Below are 21,838 nucleotides of genomic sequence, written 5' to 3'. Positions count from 1 at the left end.
GTGTCTTGGACTACTCTGAGCATGAGGAGAGGGAGGTTGTGGAAGTGTCTAGAGGACAGTAAGGCAGGTAATCGGGCTGGACCTTTACTGGGTCTTGATGGCATCTAAGCACCAAAGCATGGCTTCTGTGCTCTACCTTGGGCTTTATCCTCCTACCCCCTTTCTTGAAATCCAGTTCATCTCAGAGATCAAGAACTAAAACCTGGCCAGGTGCAGTGGCACACGCCTGTAACACCAGCGACTCCAGAGGCTGAGGCAGGAGGATTGTGAATTCAAAGCTAGCCTCAGCAACTTAGAGAGGCCCTGAGCAACTCAGCAAAGACCCTGTCTCTAATAAAATATAAAATGACCTGTGGATGTGGCTCAGTGGTTAAATGCCCCTGGGTTCAATCCCTGGAACCAAAACAACAACAACAAACTAGAACCTGAAACATTCCTCTTGGAATGGGCCTCCTGTCCTCCCCTTGCTCCTGTCTGGTCAGACTCCAAATCCTGCCTCAAAGCTGGGGTCAAAGTGACTTGCAAGTCACTGGCAGGACTCTCCTTCCCAGACTGTGTTCTCCCTCAGCTTACAGGTCTCAGCATCCTTTGAAACTAGAGTTCCTTCCCCCCCCCCCCCTCATTTGCCTGTCACATGTATTCCTTTGGAACAGAGACTGAGGGAGGCAGAGGTTAGACTGAGACTGGTATTGGCAAAGAAAATGGGCCCAAACAAAGGATAAAAGAGAGGGAAACATGCATAGGGATGAGGTCCCAGCCTGAACTTGGTGGTGCAAAACCTGGGACCAGTGGGGTTGGTAGGAGCCCCAGTTCTTGTCTCTTCCACAGAATCCCTCGGCTTACACTCCAGACTTTGATACACTGTTGGCCACTAGAGGGCCCTCCAAGCCCTCTCAGGGGACCAACTACAGTACTGTGTTAGTGGAACTTGAAAAAAGGGGTGGCCCAGAGAGGAATTGAGGATGCCTGGGAAAACAGAGGTCCAGCTGCAGAACTGCCCTCTGTAAAAGGATGCCAAATTCCAGCTCTCCAGTTCCAGTCAGGTAGCCTGGTGAGGCTACTGGCCCTCCTGAGTCCGTTTCCTGGGCTAAATAAATGTATATGTAGGGTGGTTCTGTGGAGCACTGATGGTGTTGGAGAATATCTGATTCAACACCTGGTGCCGTGGACTTTCAGCTGATGGGTTACTGTAATTGCTTGTGAGACAGAAAAGCCAGAGGTTTGGAAGTCAGCAGGTTATTGTATGCAATTGTTGCAAGGACAAGTGGACTGGCTGCTACGAAGTAACACAAGTGTCCAGAATAGTCCCTTTAGCCAGAGAGGCTGGAAGAGTTGGTCCTGGAGTTAAAGGGTCAGACCTACTGATCCAAATATGAATATACAGTCATTTATACTTATGGAAATTGTTCCAAGCAGAGGGCACAGGAAGGAAGCATTATCAAGAGCTCCTCAGACTGTCAGGCAGGTGGGTGGGATAGGGAATGGAAAAGTTTTTAGGGGAGGTACACAGCTATTCCAATCTGCATTTTAGAATCATTTCCTACCCTGCAGAGATGGGTTAGAGCAGGATAGGGATTGGGAGGCTATTGTGGCCCAAGAGAAAACCAAGGAGTGTAGCCTTGGGGACAGGGAGGAGGAAGAGCCCAGGTGCTGCCCATCTCTGGCTGGGCCACTAGGTGGAGGGGAGCAAGGGTTTGGGTGTGGCCTGAAGCTAGAGGATGTGCAGTTGTCAACATATGGCTAGGAGAAATGACTGAATGGCCCAGAAGATTCATTGCTTGAGGTAGAGAGGAAACGAAGGGGAGGGCCCAGGAGCCAGTGAGGTCAGGAGGTCCTAGACAGAGCCCCTGAGCTACCAGAAATAAATAAGTCCTAAAAGGAAATGGAGGAGGACCAAACGGAGAGGGAAAGGACAAAAGGACGCAGCTACCCAAAGAGGGATGAGAACAGAGCCCTACGGAGGCCGGCAGTGACTGTGTCTGTCAGGGCGTCAGTGGACCTGAGTCTGACCAAAGTGTGTGAGGACAAGTCCCGGGTGTGTCTTCCTGGGGTCCCAAGGTGAAGTGTCTTGGCAGTAACCTGGGTGTAGAGACTGTCGGGAGCTCTTTGAGTGAACTGTTTGAGGTCCCTTTGGATCTGGGTCCCGATGGGAACAAGGTAAGAGGGCCCTTCACAGCTCCGCACTGCAGCATCCCGATGAATGTGGAGCGTACCCTTTCCCACAAGCCCCGTGTGACTGCGAGCAGGGTCTGGGAGTGGCCATCCAAGACAAGGGTGACTGGGCCCAACTCAAGGGCCGCACTGGCCTTGGCTCAGCAAGCTGGGGGCTGCCCAGGAATCTGCACGCAGTGGCCGGGCCCCGGGGCCCGGGATCGTGGATGTCGCAGCGTCCTCTGGGGCCCGGAAGCGACGCCGCCAGCAGCTCAGGCAAAGAGCCCTGTCCCGACGCAGCGCGCGCTGTCGCGATCCGGCGGCGGGTGACGTGGCGGGAGCGGGGGCGGGGCCTGAGCGGCCGTGGAGGCCGTGCGGCAGGGCGGCAGAGCATCCTGGCGGCGCCTGGCCATCGGGAGGTAACGGGCCGGGCCGCGGGCCGGGGGCGGGGGTGCAGAGACGCGGGGCCGCGGGGGCGTGCGGCGGCGAGCGGCAGAGGCCGCCTCCTGGGGGCTGAACGCTCCGCGTCGCCGCCGCCTCCGCCCCGCGCTGGATGCGGGCCGGAAACGGCGCGGGGCGGGCGGGCGGCGGCTGCGTGAGAGGGTGACGCTGTGAGTTCGGGAGACCCTGAGGGACCTGGAGCGTGAGGGTGACGCCAGGAGTTCGGGAGACCCCGAGTGTATGACTGAGTGTGTGAGAAAGACGTGTGTGTGTGTGTGTGTGTGTGAGAGAGAGAGAGAGAGAGAGAGACCCAGGGTCTGGTTGTGTCTTTGTGAGTGTGCGAGACCCTGAGGAAGGGTGTTGTTAAAGTGAGAAAAACCATGGGTGTGAGAGAGGCTCCTGAGTGTGCGAGGGAGAGTGCGAGGGTGAAAGACTAAAGCGTCAGAGACTAGGAATAAGCTGCCCCCACGTGAGACCCCGGTCGTGAGAAACAGCCTGTGATGTGTGACACGTTGAGTGTGTAAGGGCGGAGGGTGCAAGGACGGAATTGTGCGAAGGCGGGAACGACGTTTCCTGGGGCTGCTGCAACCTTTGCCTGGGCGTCAGGGCTTGGCGCGCTGTGATCTTGTTGCCCAGGAACAGGGTGCGCCTGTTATTAATGGTTCTTTTGAGTCTCTATATCCCGTCATCTCATTTGACCGTCTCATGTCATAAATGTCAGGAGATATTGGTGAAACATTTTGTGAAAATTCTCCACTGAGTACTAAGCCAACAGCCTGGTCATCATGTTGTGTAATGGTCAGTATAAATAGGAATCAACATCTAATTTCACAGATGTCTTGGAGAACCTCTCATGGGCACTGGTCTGTGTACTTAGTGACACAAATTAAAAAGAACTCAAGTCTCTGTCCTTGATGGTGGGAAAACAAAAAACAAAAAACTGCCCAGTTGACCGGCTAATCTAGCAGCAAGGAAGCAGAATGCTCAGCCATCTGGTGCCTTCTTCCCTGATTTAAGATCTAGGAAGAACAGGCTTAAAGCCTGTGACTGCTTCCTGGGGTCATTTTTGCCCCTTTTTACCTGATGAGGCTCTTCAGGAAACTGCCCAGGCTGCCTGCATTACTAAGGTCCCATTGTGGTTGTACACTGATGGCTTTTGCTTCCTGGCTTAAGTCTTGGGCTGTTATTTGAATTGTTGTATTTGATTTTTCTTTTCCTGGCAAATATGTGGAAAACCACAAGCCTGATTTCTCTCTTATCTTGTTCACTTCTACCTCCTCCCTTTATCTGGCTGTGAATATGTTTTATTGCACACCAAAAGTGTATACCAGATATGTGATTCATCTACGCTGGATTTAAATGTTTTTTGCTCTGCTGAAGATCAAATGGAACTTCTTGGTAAAGGAAATTTCCTGCTTCCTGCTGAAGTCTCTAGGATATAGAGATGTTTCTACAAAAGTTATGCAAACAGTGCTCATGGGAGCTGGGATTCTGGAGCAGCAGCTGCCTGGACATGTATGATTTGAGATGACCAGGATCATTTTTTTGAAGTTTGGGCTGGTTGCTTCAGTCACACCCTGATGTGGGTATGATGGAATTCAGAAATGAAGGGTTGCCTCTAACTAGCATGTAAAATCTTTTTTTTTTTTTTGGTACCAGGGATTGAACCCAGGTACCACTAAACCACATTCCTACTCCTTATTTTTTAATTTTGAAACAGGGTCTATTAAGTTGCTTAGGACCTTGCTAAGTTTCTGAGACTGCTTTGAATTTTCGATCCTCCTGCTTCAGCCTCCCAAGCCATTGGGATTACAAACATGCGCCACCATGCCTGGCCTGGCATGTAAAATCTAGATTTTACAAAGAGAAGTATGCTGCTGTTTACTAGGTTCATTTATTGACAAGTTGCCTTATATTCTTTGTTGCAGAGATTAACTGGCCAAAATAGACAAATGGAATTTGCCCTTGCTGTAGAGATTTCATTTTCTTCTCAGTAGTTTTCGCGATGTGTAAAGTGTGATTTTGTGACAGGTAAATAATGTTGCTCTGTTCTCTATTGACTTTCTTTGATCTTTGTGATTTATAAAAGTTTTAGTTATTTGCATAAAATATGAATGCATTACTAATGAGAATGACTTACACATCATTAACTCCTTTTAATATTATGAGTTATTTAACACTAATTTATTATACAAGTAAGTTACATTATATATCTTTCTAAAAAGTAATTATGGTGGTTTATAATTAAAGATACTTTTAATTAGGTTGTTAAAAAGAAATAGAGGACTGGGGTTGTGGCTCAGTGGTAGAGCGCTTGCCTAGCATGTGTGAGGCACTGGGTTCGAGTCTCAGCACCACATATAAATAAATGAATAAAGTAAAGGTCCAAGACAACTAAAAAAATATTTAAAAAAAAAAAGCAATGGAGAAAACCAAAGCATGGGAAAGACTAGGTAGCAAATGCTGTTGAAGTAAAGGCATCCTCTCCACTGTGATCGGAAACTGAATTTGATCTTGAGTTTCCTGATATTCTAAGTAAAAAGACAAACATAAGGGTCATATGAATTTTGTCTCTTGATTAGAAGTTACAATAAATACGTTTAAAACTTTCTTTGTAATTGAACATTGATGTCTGTTTTTTCCTTTAAAAATTGCATATGATAGTTTCATGGTTGTTTTCATCAGGAAATTTTAGTAAATAAAGTAAATTAAGTAAATAAGGTAAATTACCTTATTAGCTGCAGGATTCTTTAAAATGAAATGAAAATCTGTTAGAAAAACTGTTTTGTCCCCCCCCCCTTTTTCAGTGCTGGGGATCCAATTCAGGGACTCCTGCATATATCTTTCATTTTTTTGGCTTGAACTCAGGTGTGCTATACCACTGAGTCACATCCCCAGTTCTTTTTATTTTTTATTTTGAGACAGAGTATTGCTAAGTTGCTGAGGCTGCCCTCGAACTTGCAGTCCTTCTGCCTCAGCCTCCCAAGTGTCTGGAATTACAGGTGTGTGCCACCATGCCTGGATGTATTTTGTCTTTGCAATCAGGGCTTACTCTTGTTTTTTCAAGATTGGACCTTATCAGGTACAATGAATAATTTAATGAAAACAGTTTTCTTTTTTCTTTCTTCTTCTTTTTCTTTTATTTTGTGTGTGTGTGTGTGTGGTGCTGATGATTAATCCCAGAGATATTCTACCACTGAGCCACATACCCAGCCATTTTTATTTTTGATTTTGAGACAGGTTCTTACTAAGTTGCTGAGGGCCTCATTAAGTTGCTGATTCTAGCCTTGAACCTGTGATCCTCCTGCCTCAGCCTCCTGAATAGCTGGGATTACAGGTGTGTGCCATTGTGTCTGGCTCACTCTACCTTGAAATATTATTATGCTGTTTCACATGAAAGAAATAGTATTTTCCCAATTCTTCCCACTTTTTTCTGTGTTATTGTTGTCAGACATTATACTTTTAAGTATGCTATACATTGCTACTGTTTTTGCTTTAGGCATCAGTTACATTCTAAAGCAACTAAAAATAATCAAACAATTTTTTTTTTTAATATTTACCTCAAACCATTGTATATTGTGCCACAGCTCTTAGATGCTCTGGTCTGTTTTACTTTTTTCTATTTTGACTCATGGTTTTCATTTTCCTACTAGAATTCCATATTTAATAGAGCGCAGTGGCGCATGCCTGTAATCATCCCAGCAGCTTGAGAGGCTAAGGCAGGAGGATCACGAGTTCAAAGCTAGCATCAACAACTTAGCAAGGCACTAAGCAACTCAGAGAAACCATGTCTCTAAATAAAATATAAAAAGGGCTAGTGATGTGGCTCCGTGGTTGAGTGCCTTTGGGTCAATCCCTAGTATCAAAATAAAATAAAAAAATAAATTCTATATTTGTCCCCACTTGCTATTAACTTTTTCCTTAGAGACTTCAATGTATTACTCATAATTATTTAATATTTATTTTTTGGTGATTCTGGGGATCAAACCTAGGGCATTGTACCTGCTAGGCAAGCACTTTACCCCTGAGCTATACCCCTAACCCCATTGTAATTAATTTAAATTGTTAGTTTGATATTTCCAATACCTGGGTCATTTCTAGGTCTGGCCCTATTGACTACTTTGCCTCTGATAGTGTTTTTCTTGCTTTTTTGTGTTCCTCATAATTTGTTATTAATTGTCAGGCATGGTATGTTAAATGGTAGAAACTGAGGTATATAATATTTATTCTGGCTGGGTTTAGTGGCACACATCTGTATCCTAGCCACAGGGGAGGCTGAAGCAGGAGGATTACAAATTCAAGGCTTGCCTCTGCAACTTAGAGAGACCCTCTCTCAAAATAAAAGAAAAAGAAAAAGGATTGGGAATCCTCAGTAGTAAAGTGCCCCTGGGTTCAATCCTTAGTAGTGGAGGGGATGGGGTGGGATTACTCTAGGAAATGGGTATTACCTCTTCTTTTGCTAGGTTGTTGATGTGGGAGTTTGAGTCAATTAGAAGAGTTGTTTGGGTTTTGTTGTTACTGTGGTTATCTCAGGTAACCTTACCTTCCCAAATTTCTCTGGAGTTACCTTGTGCTCAGGGCTCAAAGGGCAGGCTTTTTCTCAATGTTTCTGCTTTACTCTCACCTTAGCTTTCTCAGGACACACCTCTACCACACTCTGAGTGATACCTGACTGTTGCTTGTTCCTGGATGTTTTCTAATCTGGTGGTGGGAAGCACAGAAATTTTCTGTTGTCCTGGTTCAGCCTCAGTTTCAGGGGGTGTTTCTTGAGGCTTGCGGGTGGATCTTTCTGGGTGATTCTGCCCTCCCCCAGAGGTAGGATGCCTGTAATGGTCTTAGCCAGAATTTCCCGCCCCTCCCCCAGGCATAGAGGGTTCTCTTGGTACCCTGCCTCAGTTGCCTTGGGAGTGATAGAGTTTGCTGTCCTTTATCCATGGGTTCTCCTTCAAGTGCTCTACCACTGAGCCACAAACCCATCCCTTCCCTTTTTTCCTCTTCCAAATCAATATTACTGAGAGAGAGAGAGTCTTTCTCTGGTCTCCTGCCCAGTATTTCTTGTGAGCACCTTCTGAGGTCGGTGGAGAAAAAACTCTGAATGGGCAGCTCTTGATAAAACATATTTGACCTTTAGTAATTAATTGAAAATTGTACTTTAATTCTTCTTGCCCACTTATATGGTGGTCTTATCTTTTCCCCACTGAACTGGAGCGTAAAGTTCTCTCTCATTGAAAGTGGTTGTCTTTCCTTCAGTTTCAGTCTAGTTAGTTGCCCTGTAACCTCAGCTTTCTGACAGTTTCAAGGAAATTATGGTTTTATAGATTCTCTGGCTTTATATGACTTTTGTTTGTCATTAGAGTGGTAATAATACTTTCTATTTCTAAGAGGAAGCTAAAAGTCAAGAACTTCCTAGTTTTTTTCCTTCTAGTGAAATAACCTTATGTCACTTCTTCCCTCTCTTCCATTTTTTAAAAAAAATTTTAATTGTACATGAACACAATACCTTTATTTTATCTATTTTATTTATGTGATGCTGAGGATTGAACCTAGTGCCCCACGCACGCGAGGCAAGTGCTCTACCACTGAGCCACAACCCCATCCCCTCTGTTCCTTGCTTCTAGAAGTTGTCTTTCAGCAATATTAACCCTGCTGAGGAAGCTTCACTTTTTTTTCTTTTTTGTGCCAGAGATTGAACCCAGGGATGCTTAACTACCGAGCCATATCCCCACATCCCCAGCCCTTTTTATATTTTATTTAGAGACAGGGTCTCGCTAGGTGGCTTAGCACCTGGCTGTTACTGAAGCTGGTTTTGAACTCAATCCTCCTGCTTCAGCCTCCAGAGCCTCTGGGATTACAGGCATGTGCCACCACGCCCAGCTAAGCTTCACATTTTACTGAAGAGTTTCATGTTGCCTAATTCGATGCTCACAAAAGGTCAGTGAGGCTGGTAGGGAAGAAGAGTGGAGAAGAGAAGGGTGAGGTACATCTGGTGAGCTGTGGTCTCTGACTACAGGACTTCTAATCTGATGTCCTTCTCATATCCATGTTGCTGTACTGCCTGACTTTGTGTTCTTTGAAAGTATGGTCCCTAACAGTCTTTTTCACGCTGTTTTGTAGGTGCTTAGATTTTTGTTGTTGGGTCTTTTTTTGTGGTACTGGGGCTGGAACCCAGGGCCTCAGGCATGCTAGGCAAGCACACTCTACCACTCATCCACATCTCCAGTCCTGCGCTTAGATTTTGTGGAGGCATGTGAAGCGAGGTGTAGATAGAGAGGGCAGGGGAGGGATGGCCTTGGGTTTGTGTGCCTAAACCAGCCTGGGATTTAGCCACCTGTTCTTGGGGAGCTTGCTGGAGTTACATCACAAGTCTGCTTTTGGGTATTTAACAAAGAAAAGGGAAATTTAATTACTTTTGTCCAAGGACATGTGCCTAGTGACAATCACATTTTGTTATTGAAAGAAAAGGAAGAAACCTCAGCTGCTCTCAGTTGTCTGTGATTCTGACTCTCCTTGGCTGAAGGAGGAGTCCTTCCTGAATTCCAGCAGGACTCTTGTCCCTTATTCAGGTGCTAGGACTGAGATGCTAGGAAATGGTCTTGTGGAATTGTAACTATTCTTTATCCCTGCAGATAAACTACTATGTAGTTTCACCAGTATGTCAGACCTACTTAAAGCCATGTCAGAGCTGGATGCAGTGGTACATGTCTATAATCCAAGGTACTCAGGAGGCTAAAGCAGGAGGATTGCAAATTTGAGGTCAGCCTGCACAATTCAGTGAGACCCTATCTCAAAAAAAAAAAAAAAAAACAGAAAGGACTGGGGGGTAGATCACCCCTGGGTACAGTCCCCAGTGCTAAATAAATACATAAATAACATAAAATAGCCACATCAGGGAGACCAGTGTCATACTGTAAAAGTACAAAAGGAATACCTGGCAGCCCCAGCCTCCTACCTCCAACTAAGATCTGATGGAATAGAAGAAGCTGGAGTAGTCACTGGGACTAGGCATCTTTGCTTTTTGCTGAATACGGTAGAAAAGGCAAGGTCTCTGGGCACCTGACTCTCACATGAGAATATGGGTTCCCAGCTGTTTACTGGATTTGTTCCCATGGATGCCTGGGCTCACCTGACAGACATGTGAAAACAAATCTGTTTCCACATGCCTGCATAGGGAAACCTGCATGGCTTGGTATCAGAGATGAAAAAGAAAAGTGGTGCTGCCTGGAAGCCCTGCCTCATCTAAGCAGAGATAGGTGGCTCATCTCTGGGCCTGGGGAAGGCTTCTGGTGCCCCAGAGAAACTTGTTCACTAAGGCTCATGTCCAGACTCTTTAACAAGATTGGGACAGGTAAGGCAGGAGCTTTGGGTGGGATCTGTGGAGATCAGAATTTTCACTGACAGCTCCTGTGTGTGTGTATGTGTGTGTGTGTGTGTGTGTGTGTGTGTGTGTTTGTGTGTTACTGGGGATTGAACCCAGGGGCACTCTACCAATGAGCTATATTCCCAGCACTTTTTATTTTATTTTTTGAGACAGGGGCTCACTAAGTTGCTGAGACTGGCCTTGAACTCATGATCCTCTTGCCTTAGCCTCCCAAGTAGCTGAGATTACAGGTGTGTGCTACTATGCCTGGCTTCCTCACTCTTGAGTGACTGAGGTTCCCTTGTTCTGAGCTTAGTGAGGCCAGGATCTGGCATGTACATCTTTGTTGAGTAGTGGGGAGCAGTGGGGAGGCTCCTGGAACAATGATGTGCTGATTGCATTCTTACACCTTTGACCTTTAAGGACTGACTCCTGGATGGGAATCAAATAGCCCACCAGATTCCTTTTTCCAGTAGGTGAGGTGAGTTCAGGGGATCTTAAGCATGACCCATTCAGAAGGATGGAATCGAGGGAGGGGGAAGTCTGTGCCAAATACAGGGTCAGGAAAGTACTAGCCTTCCTCTGACAGATTCTGGGTCCTCCATAGGTAGTTTAATGTGAATCCAACTTCCTTGAGGTTTCTGGATTAGCCCAACTCTACTCCAAAGGTGGTGGGTATGTGTGTACCATCTCTCTATGGGATGCTTTCCAGTGCCAGATCTGTGGCTAAAAGAAGCCTACGGCTTTGGTTGGATATCAAGACTCCTGGGTAATATTCTGGGAAAGTCTTAGAATTGCAGCCCCAAATAGAAGTGAGGGGTGTGTTGAGGAGGAAGGTAGGTAGGCCAATGGTTAGCCCCAGTTTATGGTGCTACTTGGATATCCTTCCTCCATTTTGTCTTCTTATGTAATCACTGTCTTTTGAGTATTTTGGAAAAAGAAAGGTGTTGAATGAACAAGCAACAATGTGGGGAGTGAGGTAAGTGAACATGGCTGTGTATTCCCCAACCTCTTCTTGGTCCCGTCACTGCAGTTGTGATATACTCTTGACGAAGGATCTATTTAGTCCTTCTCTGAACCCGCTTATGTTCTTTGCTGTCCTGAGAGTAGCTACAGATCTCTCTGTGTGAGGCTGGACACTGTGGAAATTCTTCTTGTCTCTTATATGAGAGCTGGGTAGGCAGATTACTTGGTGTATACAATGAGAGGCTTTTCAGGCTAATGAGGGCTATGTGCCTGCTGCAGGAACTTTGGTCTTCTCTGCAGGGTAGGTCTGTGTTTTTTAAGTTGGTAAAAAAAAAGAACAAAACCAACACTGAGGGAAAATCCATTCAGTGGACAAACCCAATGCCAGACTACACTGGGCAACAATACAGGTCTCTTGTTGGAAGCCACCGTCAAATAAGGAGCAATGGATGTCTGCCTACCTCCATTTTCCTGTGTCCTATTATGGGAACTGAGATAGGCATATTGTATTTTGTATATGTCATACTGTCTGTCCCTAAGCAGGAAGTGGGCAGGGAAATTTGCCTGCCTCACAGGTCTAAACCAGAACCTCACCAACTCCTGCCAAAGACTTGACATACTTGTTTTCTTTACTAGGCTAGTGTAAACAGTTGTGCGAGAAACATTTGCCATGGAAGCCAGGGAGCTTGGGAACCCTGCACCCAATTGCCATCTCCTCCCTGAGGCCAGCCGGCCCAGGGTAGAAGAAGATGTCAGCTTGCCACCTCAAGTGTCCTCAGAAGCTATGCAACTGAAGAAGGAGATCTCTCTGCTGAATGGGGTCAGCCTGGTGGTGGGCAACATGATTGGCTCAGGGATTTTTGTCTCACCCAAGGGGGTGCTGGAATACACTGCCTCCTATGGGTTGTCACTGGTCGTGTGGGCCATTGGTGGGCTCTTCTCTGTTGTGGGTGCCCTTTGTTATGCAGAACTGGGGACCACCATCACCAAGTCAGGGGCCAGCTATGCTTATATTCTTGAGGCCTTTGGGGGCTTTATTGCCTTCATTCGCCTGTGGGCCTCACTGCTAATCATTGAGCCCACCAGTCAGGCCATCATCGCCATTACCTTCGCCAACTACATCATCCAGCCCTCCTTCCCCACCTGTTATCCCCCATACCTGGCCTGCCGTCTTCTTGCTGCTGCTTGCATATGTAAGTATGGGGGCTGAATGTGGGAGAATGTGTGGGGGCATGGGCGGTGTGGGGGCTGTAATAGTGGTATGGGTGCCTTATATTTGAATAGTATAATATGCTGGGTGTAGTGGTGCACAACTGTAATCCCAGAAGGCAAGAGGGGCAATCCTAAGAGGTAAGAGGGTCACAAGTTCAAGGCCAGGGCAATTTAGTGAGATGCTGTCTCAAAATAAAAAATAAAAAGGTCTGGGATGTAACTCGGTGGTAGAGTGCCCTTGGGTTCAACCCCCAGTTTAAAAAAAAAACAAAAAACATAGTTTGCTTCTGGGGAAGAGGGAGATACATTATCTTTGGAAGGAGTAATTTTACCAGAGTCAATTAATCCTGAGAGATAAGTAAACCTAAAGGATGGGGACAGGAGACGTTTGAATCTGTACATGGCTTTTGGAGACTCACAGTCTTACTCTTGGCTGTTTCTGAGGTCTTTTCCCTACTCTGTGTGACAGGTTATTACATGTCTTATATTTATCTTGTCAGGTGCTGCTTTTTTTTTTTTTTTTGTCAGTTTCAATAGGTTTGTGTCTACCTGAGCTAGTTGTTACTTAACCCAGAAAATAACAAAAAAGTCAGTGTTGAGTCCTTTATTGTGTTGCTCAAAAAAAAAAAAAAGTGTTATTTTACTTCTCAGCTTTTATCTTAAACCAGTTTAAAGGCATCAGTGAGGAAATAGGCTTCTCTAGACTGTGGGGGTCCCAAGGGCTTATCCCTAAACCCACAGGACCCCCTCCTTCCTGCTACTGCCACTCTTTGAGGTCCATTCCAAGCAGCAGGCACCACACCAAAATGGCTTTTTCTCATTGGTGTTTCATATTTCTTTACACTGACTTTGTAAACAAGCTCTGCCTACAGTCCATGAGAAAAAGGTAGCTTCTACCCCACATTTAGGAAGAGATCTTCATGCATCCCTTTTTATCCTTTGCATTTTCCTTTCTCTCTTATGGGGTGGTAAAGAGGGATTCTGTGTGAAGTCCCCAAAAGGAGAGCAGCTTATTATAAATGTACTCAACATCGCAGAGTTAGAGCTTCAGTTAGCCCAGAATTCTCTGTGTTCCTTGGCACTATGCTGCCAAAGGCACTTAATTATACCCTGTTCTTTCCTTATCTCTGCTTGTAAAAGCTTTGGCTGTATATAGAGGTTGTCTACAATGTTAAAAATAGACTGAGAGTACCTTGGAATTAGCAATACAGATTGTATAGTACACCCTGTCTCCTGACTTAAAGAACTTCCTTAAAGCAAACAATAGAGGGAATTCCCTTGATGTCCCATGGGACAGCGAGGAGAAAACATATTCCTCGGAGGAGAAGGGGTGGTTGGTACTCAGCTATATGTCTAATAGGCTTTGGCCATGAAGATTCTGGTGTGACTGATCGCTCTAAAAAAGGGAATAAGTGTATGATTCTAAACATGGGCATTAAGGAGAAAATTAAATTAAAATTATCATCAAATCACCCATAATCTACCACCAAGAGATGAGTACTTTTAATAATTTGATATTGCCTTCATTTTTTTTATAGAATTGGGATTGGATTTTGCTTATAAATTTATATTCTAGTTTTTAACTTAATTAATTGCATTTTACCCCTGAGCTACATCTCCCCCTACTCCCCCAGCCTTTTTTTTTTTTTTTTAAAACAGGGTCTTGGGCTGGGGATATAGCTCAGTTGGTAGAGTGCTTGCCTTGCAAGCACAAGGCCCTGGGTTCAAATCCCCAGCACAGCAAAAAAAAAAAAAAAAAAAAAAAAAAAAAAAAACAGGGTCTTGCTGAGTTGCCCAGGCTGCCTCAGCTTTCTGTGAGTCACTGGAATTACAGGTGTATGCATGCCACTGCACCTGGTTATATTCTGGCTTTAAACTTAGTATATCGTTTTCCCTCCATTTCATGAAAGCAACATTTTTTAAAGTAGTGTTTTCAAAATTAAAAGATAATAAATGGACTTCATAGACAAATTGGCAGATACAGAACAGTATAAAAAATTAAAATCATTCATGATTTTACCTCCCAGAAAACTATTGGTTCTATAAGTGAAATACCTTCCAATACTTTTTTCTGTACATATTTATCATTTTAAAAAAGATCCTTCCAGGTGTGGTGGTGTACACCTGTAATACCAGCCACTCAGGAGACTAAGGCAGGAGGATCACAAATTCAAGGCCCACATGGACTTAATGAGGCCCTAAGCAACTTCATGAGACCCTGTTTCAAAATAAAAATAAAAAGGACTGGGGGTGTGGCTCAGTGATAAAGCACCTCTGGGTTCAATCCCTAGTACCAAAAAATAAATTAAAAATAAAATTAAAAAGATCCAGATCTTACTCTTTTTGTCTCACATACTGTTTTTCCCCCACACTTTTTTTTTTATTGGTGCATTATAGTTATACATATTGATGGGATTCGTTGTTACATATTCATACCTGTACACCACATAACAATATAATTTGGCCACTATCACTCATTATTATTTGTATTCTTGATGACTGACATTCTAATTGGAGATGAAATCTCATTGTAGTTTTTTTATTTTTATTTTTTTATTTTTAGTTGTCATGGATCTTTTATTTTATTTATTTTAATATGCAGTGCTGAGAATCAAATCCAGTGCCTCACACATGCCAGGCAAGTGCTGTATTTCTGAGCCACAACTCCAGTCCCTCATTGTAGTTTTGATTTGCATTTCCCTAATTGCTAATGATCCTGAACATTTTTTCCATGTATTTGTTGGCCATGTATATTTCTTCTTTTGAGCAGAGTCTATTTAATTCATTTGCCCATATTAATTGGGTTATTTGATTTTTTTGGTAAAGTTCTTGAGTTCTTTATATATTCTAGATATTAATCCTCTGTCTGAAGAGTAGCTAGCAAAGATTTTCTGTAGATTCTGTAGATTCTGTAGATTCCCTCTTCACATTCCTAATTGCTTCCTTTGTTATATAAAAGCTTTTTAATTTGATGCTGTCCCATTTATTAACTCTTGGCATTATTTCTTGAGTTTTAGGGGTTCCTATACTGGTTTTTAAATTTTAACATCTAATCTCTTTTATCAAATATTCTTAGAAAACATGATTTGGGACATATATGTAATTTCCAGGCAGTGTAGTATGATGGTTAAGATCAGAGTCTCCAGTGCCAGACTGGGTTTGATTTCTAGCTTTACCATTGATGTAGGGAATTAGTTATTTGCTGCCTCAGTTTCCTCATTTGGAAAGTGAAATTATTAATAGTGCCTAGCTGAAAAGATTGTTGTGAAGAATAAAAGACAGTTCAACCAGATAAATGAATAGTTTTACTCCATTTGTGTGCAATGAATCTAAATGCATTCTGCTGTCATGTATATCTAATTAGAACAAATAAAAATTAAAATTAAAAAAAGAATAAAAGACAAATATATGTATAAATGCTTTTCTCTGCCTAACTTACAGTACGTGCTCTGTATTGTTGTAAATAATGCTGTTGTGATGGCCTTTGTACATAAATCATTTTAGAGTTCCTGCATATTTTCTTAGGATAAAATTAGACAAGAGAAATCACTGTGTCTAAGGAAATAAACCATTGCAGGATTCTTCATGGGTTACCCAGTTACTTTTTAGAGTGTTTATGAGTTCCTCATTCTGACAGGGCATCTGAAAGTGCCTGTGCATTGGTTTCTGATAGCTTTAGAGTGAATTTTAGAGTGAATTTAAAAAGCAACCAAGTCAAAGGGCATTGTTGTATATAATTTTTGATACCCACAAGATTTTTATTTTAATTTTTGTTTGGTAAATCTTTTTTTCTTCCTTTTTTTTTTTTTTTTTTTTTTTTTTTTTTTTTGTGCTTAAGAAGCCTGAGGTGGTGCACACCCATATTCCCAGCAGCTCCAGAGGCTGAAACAGAAGGATCTTGCTTCAGCAAAAGCAAGACACTAAGCACATCAGTGAGATCCTGTCTCTAAATAAAATACAAAATAGAGCTGGGGATGTGGCTCAGTGTCTGAGTGCCCCTGAGTTGAATCCCTGGTGCCTCTCCACCCCCACAAAAAAGAAGCCCATCCCCATATCAGGAACTGATCTTGTGGTTGGAGGAGTGGCCTTACCTTTTAGAAATGCAAAGTAATAGTATTTCAGGTTGTATTTCATTTAACATGTACTTTTACCCAGATTTCTCAAGATTGGAATTCCTGCAAGCTGCCTATCCCAGAAGTCAAGGCTTTTCTAGAATCCAGGTCTGAGGGCAGGAACTTGTCAGAAATCAGACAAGTCATAAAACTGTGTTCTATAATTTTAACTGACTTGACTTCTGGTCCAAAATTTCAATAGTACTATAGTTAAGAAACTGTGTCCTGAAGGTATACTTTGTTCAAATGTGTTTAAGGGATCTCGAAAGTTTCTGTGGTGGGGTGGAACCTCAGGCTGCAGAGTAAACTTGGTAAGCTTAGGGACTCTTATGGCACTGTAGTCAGGGAAAGATGGTTCTTGAGGTACATAGTGTCTTCTCTTTGGGTGGGATCAGTAGTACTTTTGGTAACCTGGGAACCCAGTATTTTAAGAACATTTCATCTGACAGCAGAAGGGTGACATTTCTGGCTTAGGTGTTCTTAGTCCATTTATTTTTATGGGCTTTGACTTGGGGATCCTGCTTGTTATGTGGATTCACACACATCACTGGAGAGTGTTTGCCTTAAAGGTTTCCACATGGAACTAGTTCAGAAATGACAGTAGCATCCACAGCCCAGAGCCACACAGTTGAGACTCCATTTCCCCTGAGTTTATTTGGTAAGGCTGGCAGTGAGAAAAGGAGGAGGAGAAGGGAGGGAAGGAAACTGACACAGATAAGAGTACAGTGAAGAAACACCTAATCATCCCTGAATATCTTTCTCTTGTCTCTTGCCTGGTCAAATTTCTGAATAAAAGGAATATTCTCATTGGGTGCCATAGTGCACATCTGTAATCCCAGTGACTTGGGAGACTGAAGCAAGAGGATTGCAAATTTGAGACCAGCCTCAGAAATTTAGCAGGGCCCTAAGCAACATAGTGAGACCCTCTCTGAAAATAAAAAGGGTAAAGTGTCCCTGTGTTCAATTCCCAGTACCAAAAACAAAGGTGGGGGATATTCTCTCCTGTTTTGAACAGCAGTTACTATGGATAGATAGCATTCTCTCCCCTCTCTCTATCTCTTTTTCATACTAGGGATTGAACCCATATTGAACCTATGGTGCTTTATCACAGGGTTATATCCCCAGCCCTTCATATTTTTATTTTGAGACAAGGTCTCACTAAGTTGCTTAGGGCCTCACTAAATGGCTGAGGTTGGCCTCAAAATTGCAATCCTCTTCCTCAGCCTCCCCAGTTGCTGGGATTATGGCATGTGCCACTGCACCCAGCCAGCTTTCATATTTCTAAGTGACATGAGGCTTAGAAGGACTGGGTCTTGATCTTGCTCAAAGACTCTAACCCTATATGTAGTTCTAGTGTTTGGATAATAAGACTAAATATATTTGTCTAATTAAAGACAAAGATTTTTTTTTTTGGGTGCTGGGAATTGAACCCTGGGTCCCACACAGGATCTACTACTAAGCTATACCTCAGCCCCAGGTGGTTTTATCTATCTATCTATTTATTGGTACTATGGATTGAACCCAGGGGTACTTACCACTGAGCTATATTCTCAGCCTTTTTTTTTTTTTTTGAGACAAGGTCCTCAAGCCTCAAGCTTGTGATCCTTTGGTCTCTGCCTTCTGAATTGCTAGTATTATAGGCATGCACCTATAGACTTGGGAGTTCTGTTATTTCTTTTTTTTTTTTTTTTCTGCTCATTGCTGGTTTCATGCTATCTTTTTTTTATTGTAAACAAATGGGATACATGTTGTTTCTCTGTTTGTACATGGCGTAAAGGCATACCATTTGTGTAATCATAAATTTACATAGAGTAATGCTGTTTGATTCATTTAGTTATTTTTTTCCCTTCCCCCCCACCCCTCCCCCCCCCTTTTCCCTCTATACAGTCCTTCCTTCCTCATTCTTGCCCCCCTCCCTAACCCTAACTCTAACCCTAACACTAACCCCCTCCCACCCTCCATTATGTGTCATCATCCACTTATTAGCGATATCATTCGTCCTTTGTTTTTTTGAGATCGGCTTATCTCACTTAGCATGATATTTTCCAATTTCATCCATTTGCCTGCAAATGCCATAATTTTATCATTCTTTATGGCTGAGTAATATTCCATTGTATATATATACCACAGTTTCTTTATCCATTCATCAATTGAAGGACATCTAGGTTGGTTCCACAATCTGGCTATTGTGAACTGAGCAGCTATGAACCTTGATGTGGCTGTATCTCTGTAATATGCTGATTTAAGTCCTTTGGGTATAGGCCAAGGAGTGGGATATCTGGGTCAAATGGTGGTTCCATTCCAAGTTTTCTAAGGAGTCTCCACACTGCTTTCCAGAGTGGCTGCACTAATTTGCAACCCCACCAGCAATGTATGAGTGTACCTTTCTCCCCGGGAGTTCTGTTATTTTTCTGAAATTAGGATCTAAATTTTTTCTTTGCTTTTTTTTTTTTTTTTTTCTTTTGCAGTACTGGGGATCAAACCTGGCCACTTTACCATAAGCTACATCCCCATCCTTTTTATTTTTCATTTTGAGGCAGAGTCTTGCTAAATTGCTGAGTATCTTCCTAAGTTGCTGAGGCCAACCTCAAATTTGTGATCCTCCTGTCTCAGCCTCCTGTGTCACTAGGATTATAGGCATGTGCTACTGTAACCTGGTTTATTTATTTATTTATTTATTTTTATGATGTCTTGCTATGTTGATCAGGCTGTCCCTGAACTGGGCTCAAGTGACCCTCCTGCCTCAGCCTCCTCAGTAGTTGGGACTATAGGGACATACTCCTAGGCCCTGCTTTAGGAATACTTCCTAAAAAGGCACACACATTATATATTCCTATACATTCTAGGAGATAGCTCCTGATTCAGGATTTCCGTTTGGAAGAATTGACCTCCCCTGGACTGTTGTGGAACATTACACTCTAATAAACTTAAAACTGCCCCCTCTTCCCCCTCCTCCACCTTTGTCATTGCCACGTAGGACCGTATTTCTCTGTCTTTGGATGCCCTTAGTAACACCCAGCCTGTTTGTGAGAAGAACTGGAAGGTTTCCCTTCTCTCCTGTGTGGGAAAAGGAAGCTGTGACTCTCAGCATAGCTGGGACTACAGCTTCAGTTTGCCCAGCCACCTGTCAGGAAGAGTATGCGAGGCACAGCCAGGTCAGGAAGAGCATGTATTACTCAGGATTAGTTTGGGTTTCATACAACAGAAAACCCAAGAAGCATGACTCAAATGTTGAAGTTTATTTCTCTCACCTGTTAAAAATAGGCAGGGTGGGCTGGTAAGACAGCTTTAAAAGTGCTTCAGGGAGCCAGGTTTCTTTCCTCGGTCCTTACTGCTCTGCCATCCTCAGCCTGTGATCCAGAATGATTACTCAAGCTCCACATGTCTTGTTTGCATTGTAGGTGACCAGAAGGACAAAGGAATACCCTTCCCGTTAGAGACGCTTCTTGAGGTCTTATATGAAACTTCTGCTCACATATCTGGGGGAAAAAAATCTAGTTTCCTGGCTTTAACTATCTACAGGAGAGACTAGGAAATGTCTGTTTTGGAAAAGCCAAGCCTAACTCAAATTTCTATTAAGGAGTCTCATAGCTGAGACTCCATTCCCCTGAGAGTTTGGTAAGTAGTGACCCTGGAAGAGGACTAGCAATCTCTGCCACAGAGAGACTTGGGAATTTGTTTCAGGGTTGGGTCTGGATCTTCTCTTTGAGCACTGCTTTCTTGGTGAGATACTCCCAGAGAGCCTCGAAGACCCTCATGTGGATCCCATGCTCATTGGTGCCATCTTATCCAACAAGGAAATGTCACCAAGAGGGAAAGCTTAGAGGTTCAAGTGAAGGCAGTGGAACCTGTGCACCTGGCCACAAGGCTCAGCCTTGTCTTTGAGCTCTGATACAGTCTAGTGAGCTAGCTGGGATGGGAGCTCTGGGAGGCATGGAGGGGTGTGGTTCGGATGGTGAAATTATATTTCTTAATTAGAATCAGGAAAGCACTCAAGGGACTTGGCTTCTGCTTGGTAGACCGTGTTCTCTGGCAGGACTGAGAGTAGAATGAGGCAAGCGAGGAGCCTGGAGCCAGAATGTAAGGATACACTCACTCTCAGGTTCCTGCACGTGGTTCCCTGAAAGTGGGTTTTTTTACATTTTGTGCCCTAGATACCTGACTCTTGACCCTAACCCTGGCCCTGCTCTCTGGCCATACATTGTGGCATTTTAACTACTTTCATTGAGAAAGAAGCATACATGCTTAGTGAATGTGTTAAAGTGTAAAATGGTGTAGAAAAAGCCTCCCTCCCTCTCCAGATCTTTAGTCTTCTTCCCAGGAAGCAGTGTTACTGACCAGGTGCTTTATCCTTGCAACTGGTCTTTTGGAACTGGCCCTGCGGGGACTTCCTTGGGGAGTGGCCTTCATTCACTAGTTTAGCACTGTCATTGAATTTCCACTGTGTGCTGTATTTACTTGTGTGCAGAGAGGACCAGCCCTGAAGGAAAGTTGCAGCAGGGCTGAGGGAAGGAGAAGGTGCAGTGCCTGGCAGTGTGGGCTGCTTGATATCAGTCCCTTCCACATTTTGGTGCTACACACTAGCTCAGTGAGCACGTCCAGGATATTGTCAGTCTCTTTTCCCTGTGGATGTCCATCTCTTTTTCTCTCTCTTTTTGTTCCCTTCTCTGTGTCTCTATCTCATTGTCTTTGCTCTTTATCTCTCTCTCTCTCTCTCTCTCTCTCCTCTCTCTCTCTCCTCTCTCTCTCTCTCTCTCTCTCTCTTCTGTTCTTTTTTCTTTCTTTTTTTGTTTTTTCTTTTGTGCTAGGGATTGAACTCAGGGTGCCTTACCGCTGAGCTACATCCCCAGCCCTTTTATTTCTTATTTTGATATAAGGTCTTGCTGAGTTGCTTGGTGTCTCACTACATTGCTGAGCGTGGCCTCAAACTTGCAATCTTCCTGCCTCAGCTTCCCCAGTTGCTGGGATTACAGGTGTGTGCCACTGCACCCAGCTCTGTATTTCTTTGTCTTTCTCCATGCTCTCTCACTTCTGCTTCTTTTTGTAGTCCTGCTTCCTTCCTCTGCTTGTTTGTGGTTTCTGTTCCTCTGTTACCAAGGGCTTGTATGTTTGACTTGCTGTGGTTTCCAACTCATTTTAGAGTACCCTGCTACTATTAGATTTGGTCTCTTGGTATTCTAATCCCATGTTCCTGGGAGAGACAATCTAAAAGGCCCAGCATGGGTCCAATGTCTGGCTTAGTTAACTATGATGGGGAGGGGGAGCAATTTTAAGTACCTCAAATATGCTGACTCTATTGTATCACACAGAGGTCTATGGATTTACTGGCGGCTATTAACTATGTATGTTATCTGCTTAGACTTATCCCACACATACAACTTTGATCATCAGGGTAGGTCCCTGGGAAGACCTTCCAGCAGCATGCATTCCTTTATGATGTGTCTCCATGCCCATTGGTGCCTTATATAATTGACTAGTGAGCACCTGTGTAATTTGTCAGAGTATTGAGTGAAGCTCTTGAAGCACCATGGAGGAGGCTGTTTTGCCACATGTGTTTATTTTCACAGCTGGCCATGGGTGCTCCTCTCCTTTTGACACC

At 43.7% G+C, this 21,838-nt stretch overlaps 1 protein-coding gene across 4 annotated transcripts in view; it reads left to right on the top strand.

The window, feature by feature from the left end:
* The first annotated feature begins 2,033 nt into the window (after positions 1–2,033).
* Positions 2,034–21,838, top strand: part of Slc7a6 (solute carrier family 7 member 6) — a 31,522-nt gene continuing 11,717 nt past the window's right edge. The window contains exons 1-3 of one of the 4 annotated variants that reach the window (XM_047527909.1): positions 2,034–2,157; positions 4,521–4,623; positions 11,552–12,108. In XM_047527909.1, coding sequence (XP_047383865.1) covers positions 11,586–12,108 — 523 coding nt within the window. In that variant the 5' untranslated portion in view covers positions 2,034–2,157; positions 4,521–4,623; positions 11,552–11,585. Of the gene's footprint in view, positions 2,158–2,430; positions 2,571–2,650; positions 2,763–4,520; positions 4,624–11,551; positions 12,109–21,838 lie in introns of those variants that run through there. The other 3 variants (XM_047527907.1, XM_047527908.1, XM_047527910.1) reach the window with 3 other exon arrangements.

This window comes from Sciurus carolinensis, chromosome 16 (genome assembly GCF_902686445.1).
Source record: "Sciurus carolinensis chromosome 16, mSciCar1.2, whole genome shotgun sequence".
NCBI classification, from domain to species: Eukaryota; Metazoa; Chordata; class Mammalia; order Rodentia; family Sciuridae; genus Sciurus; species Sciurus carolinensis.
The sequence above is the reverse complement of the archived record's forward strand: the minus strand, read 5'-3'. Positions and strand labels throughout refer to the sequence as shown.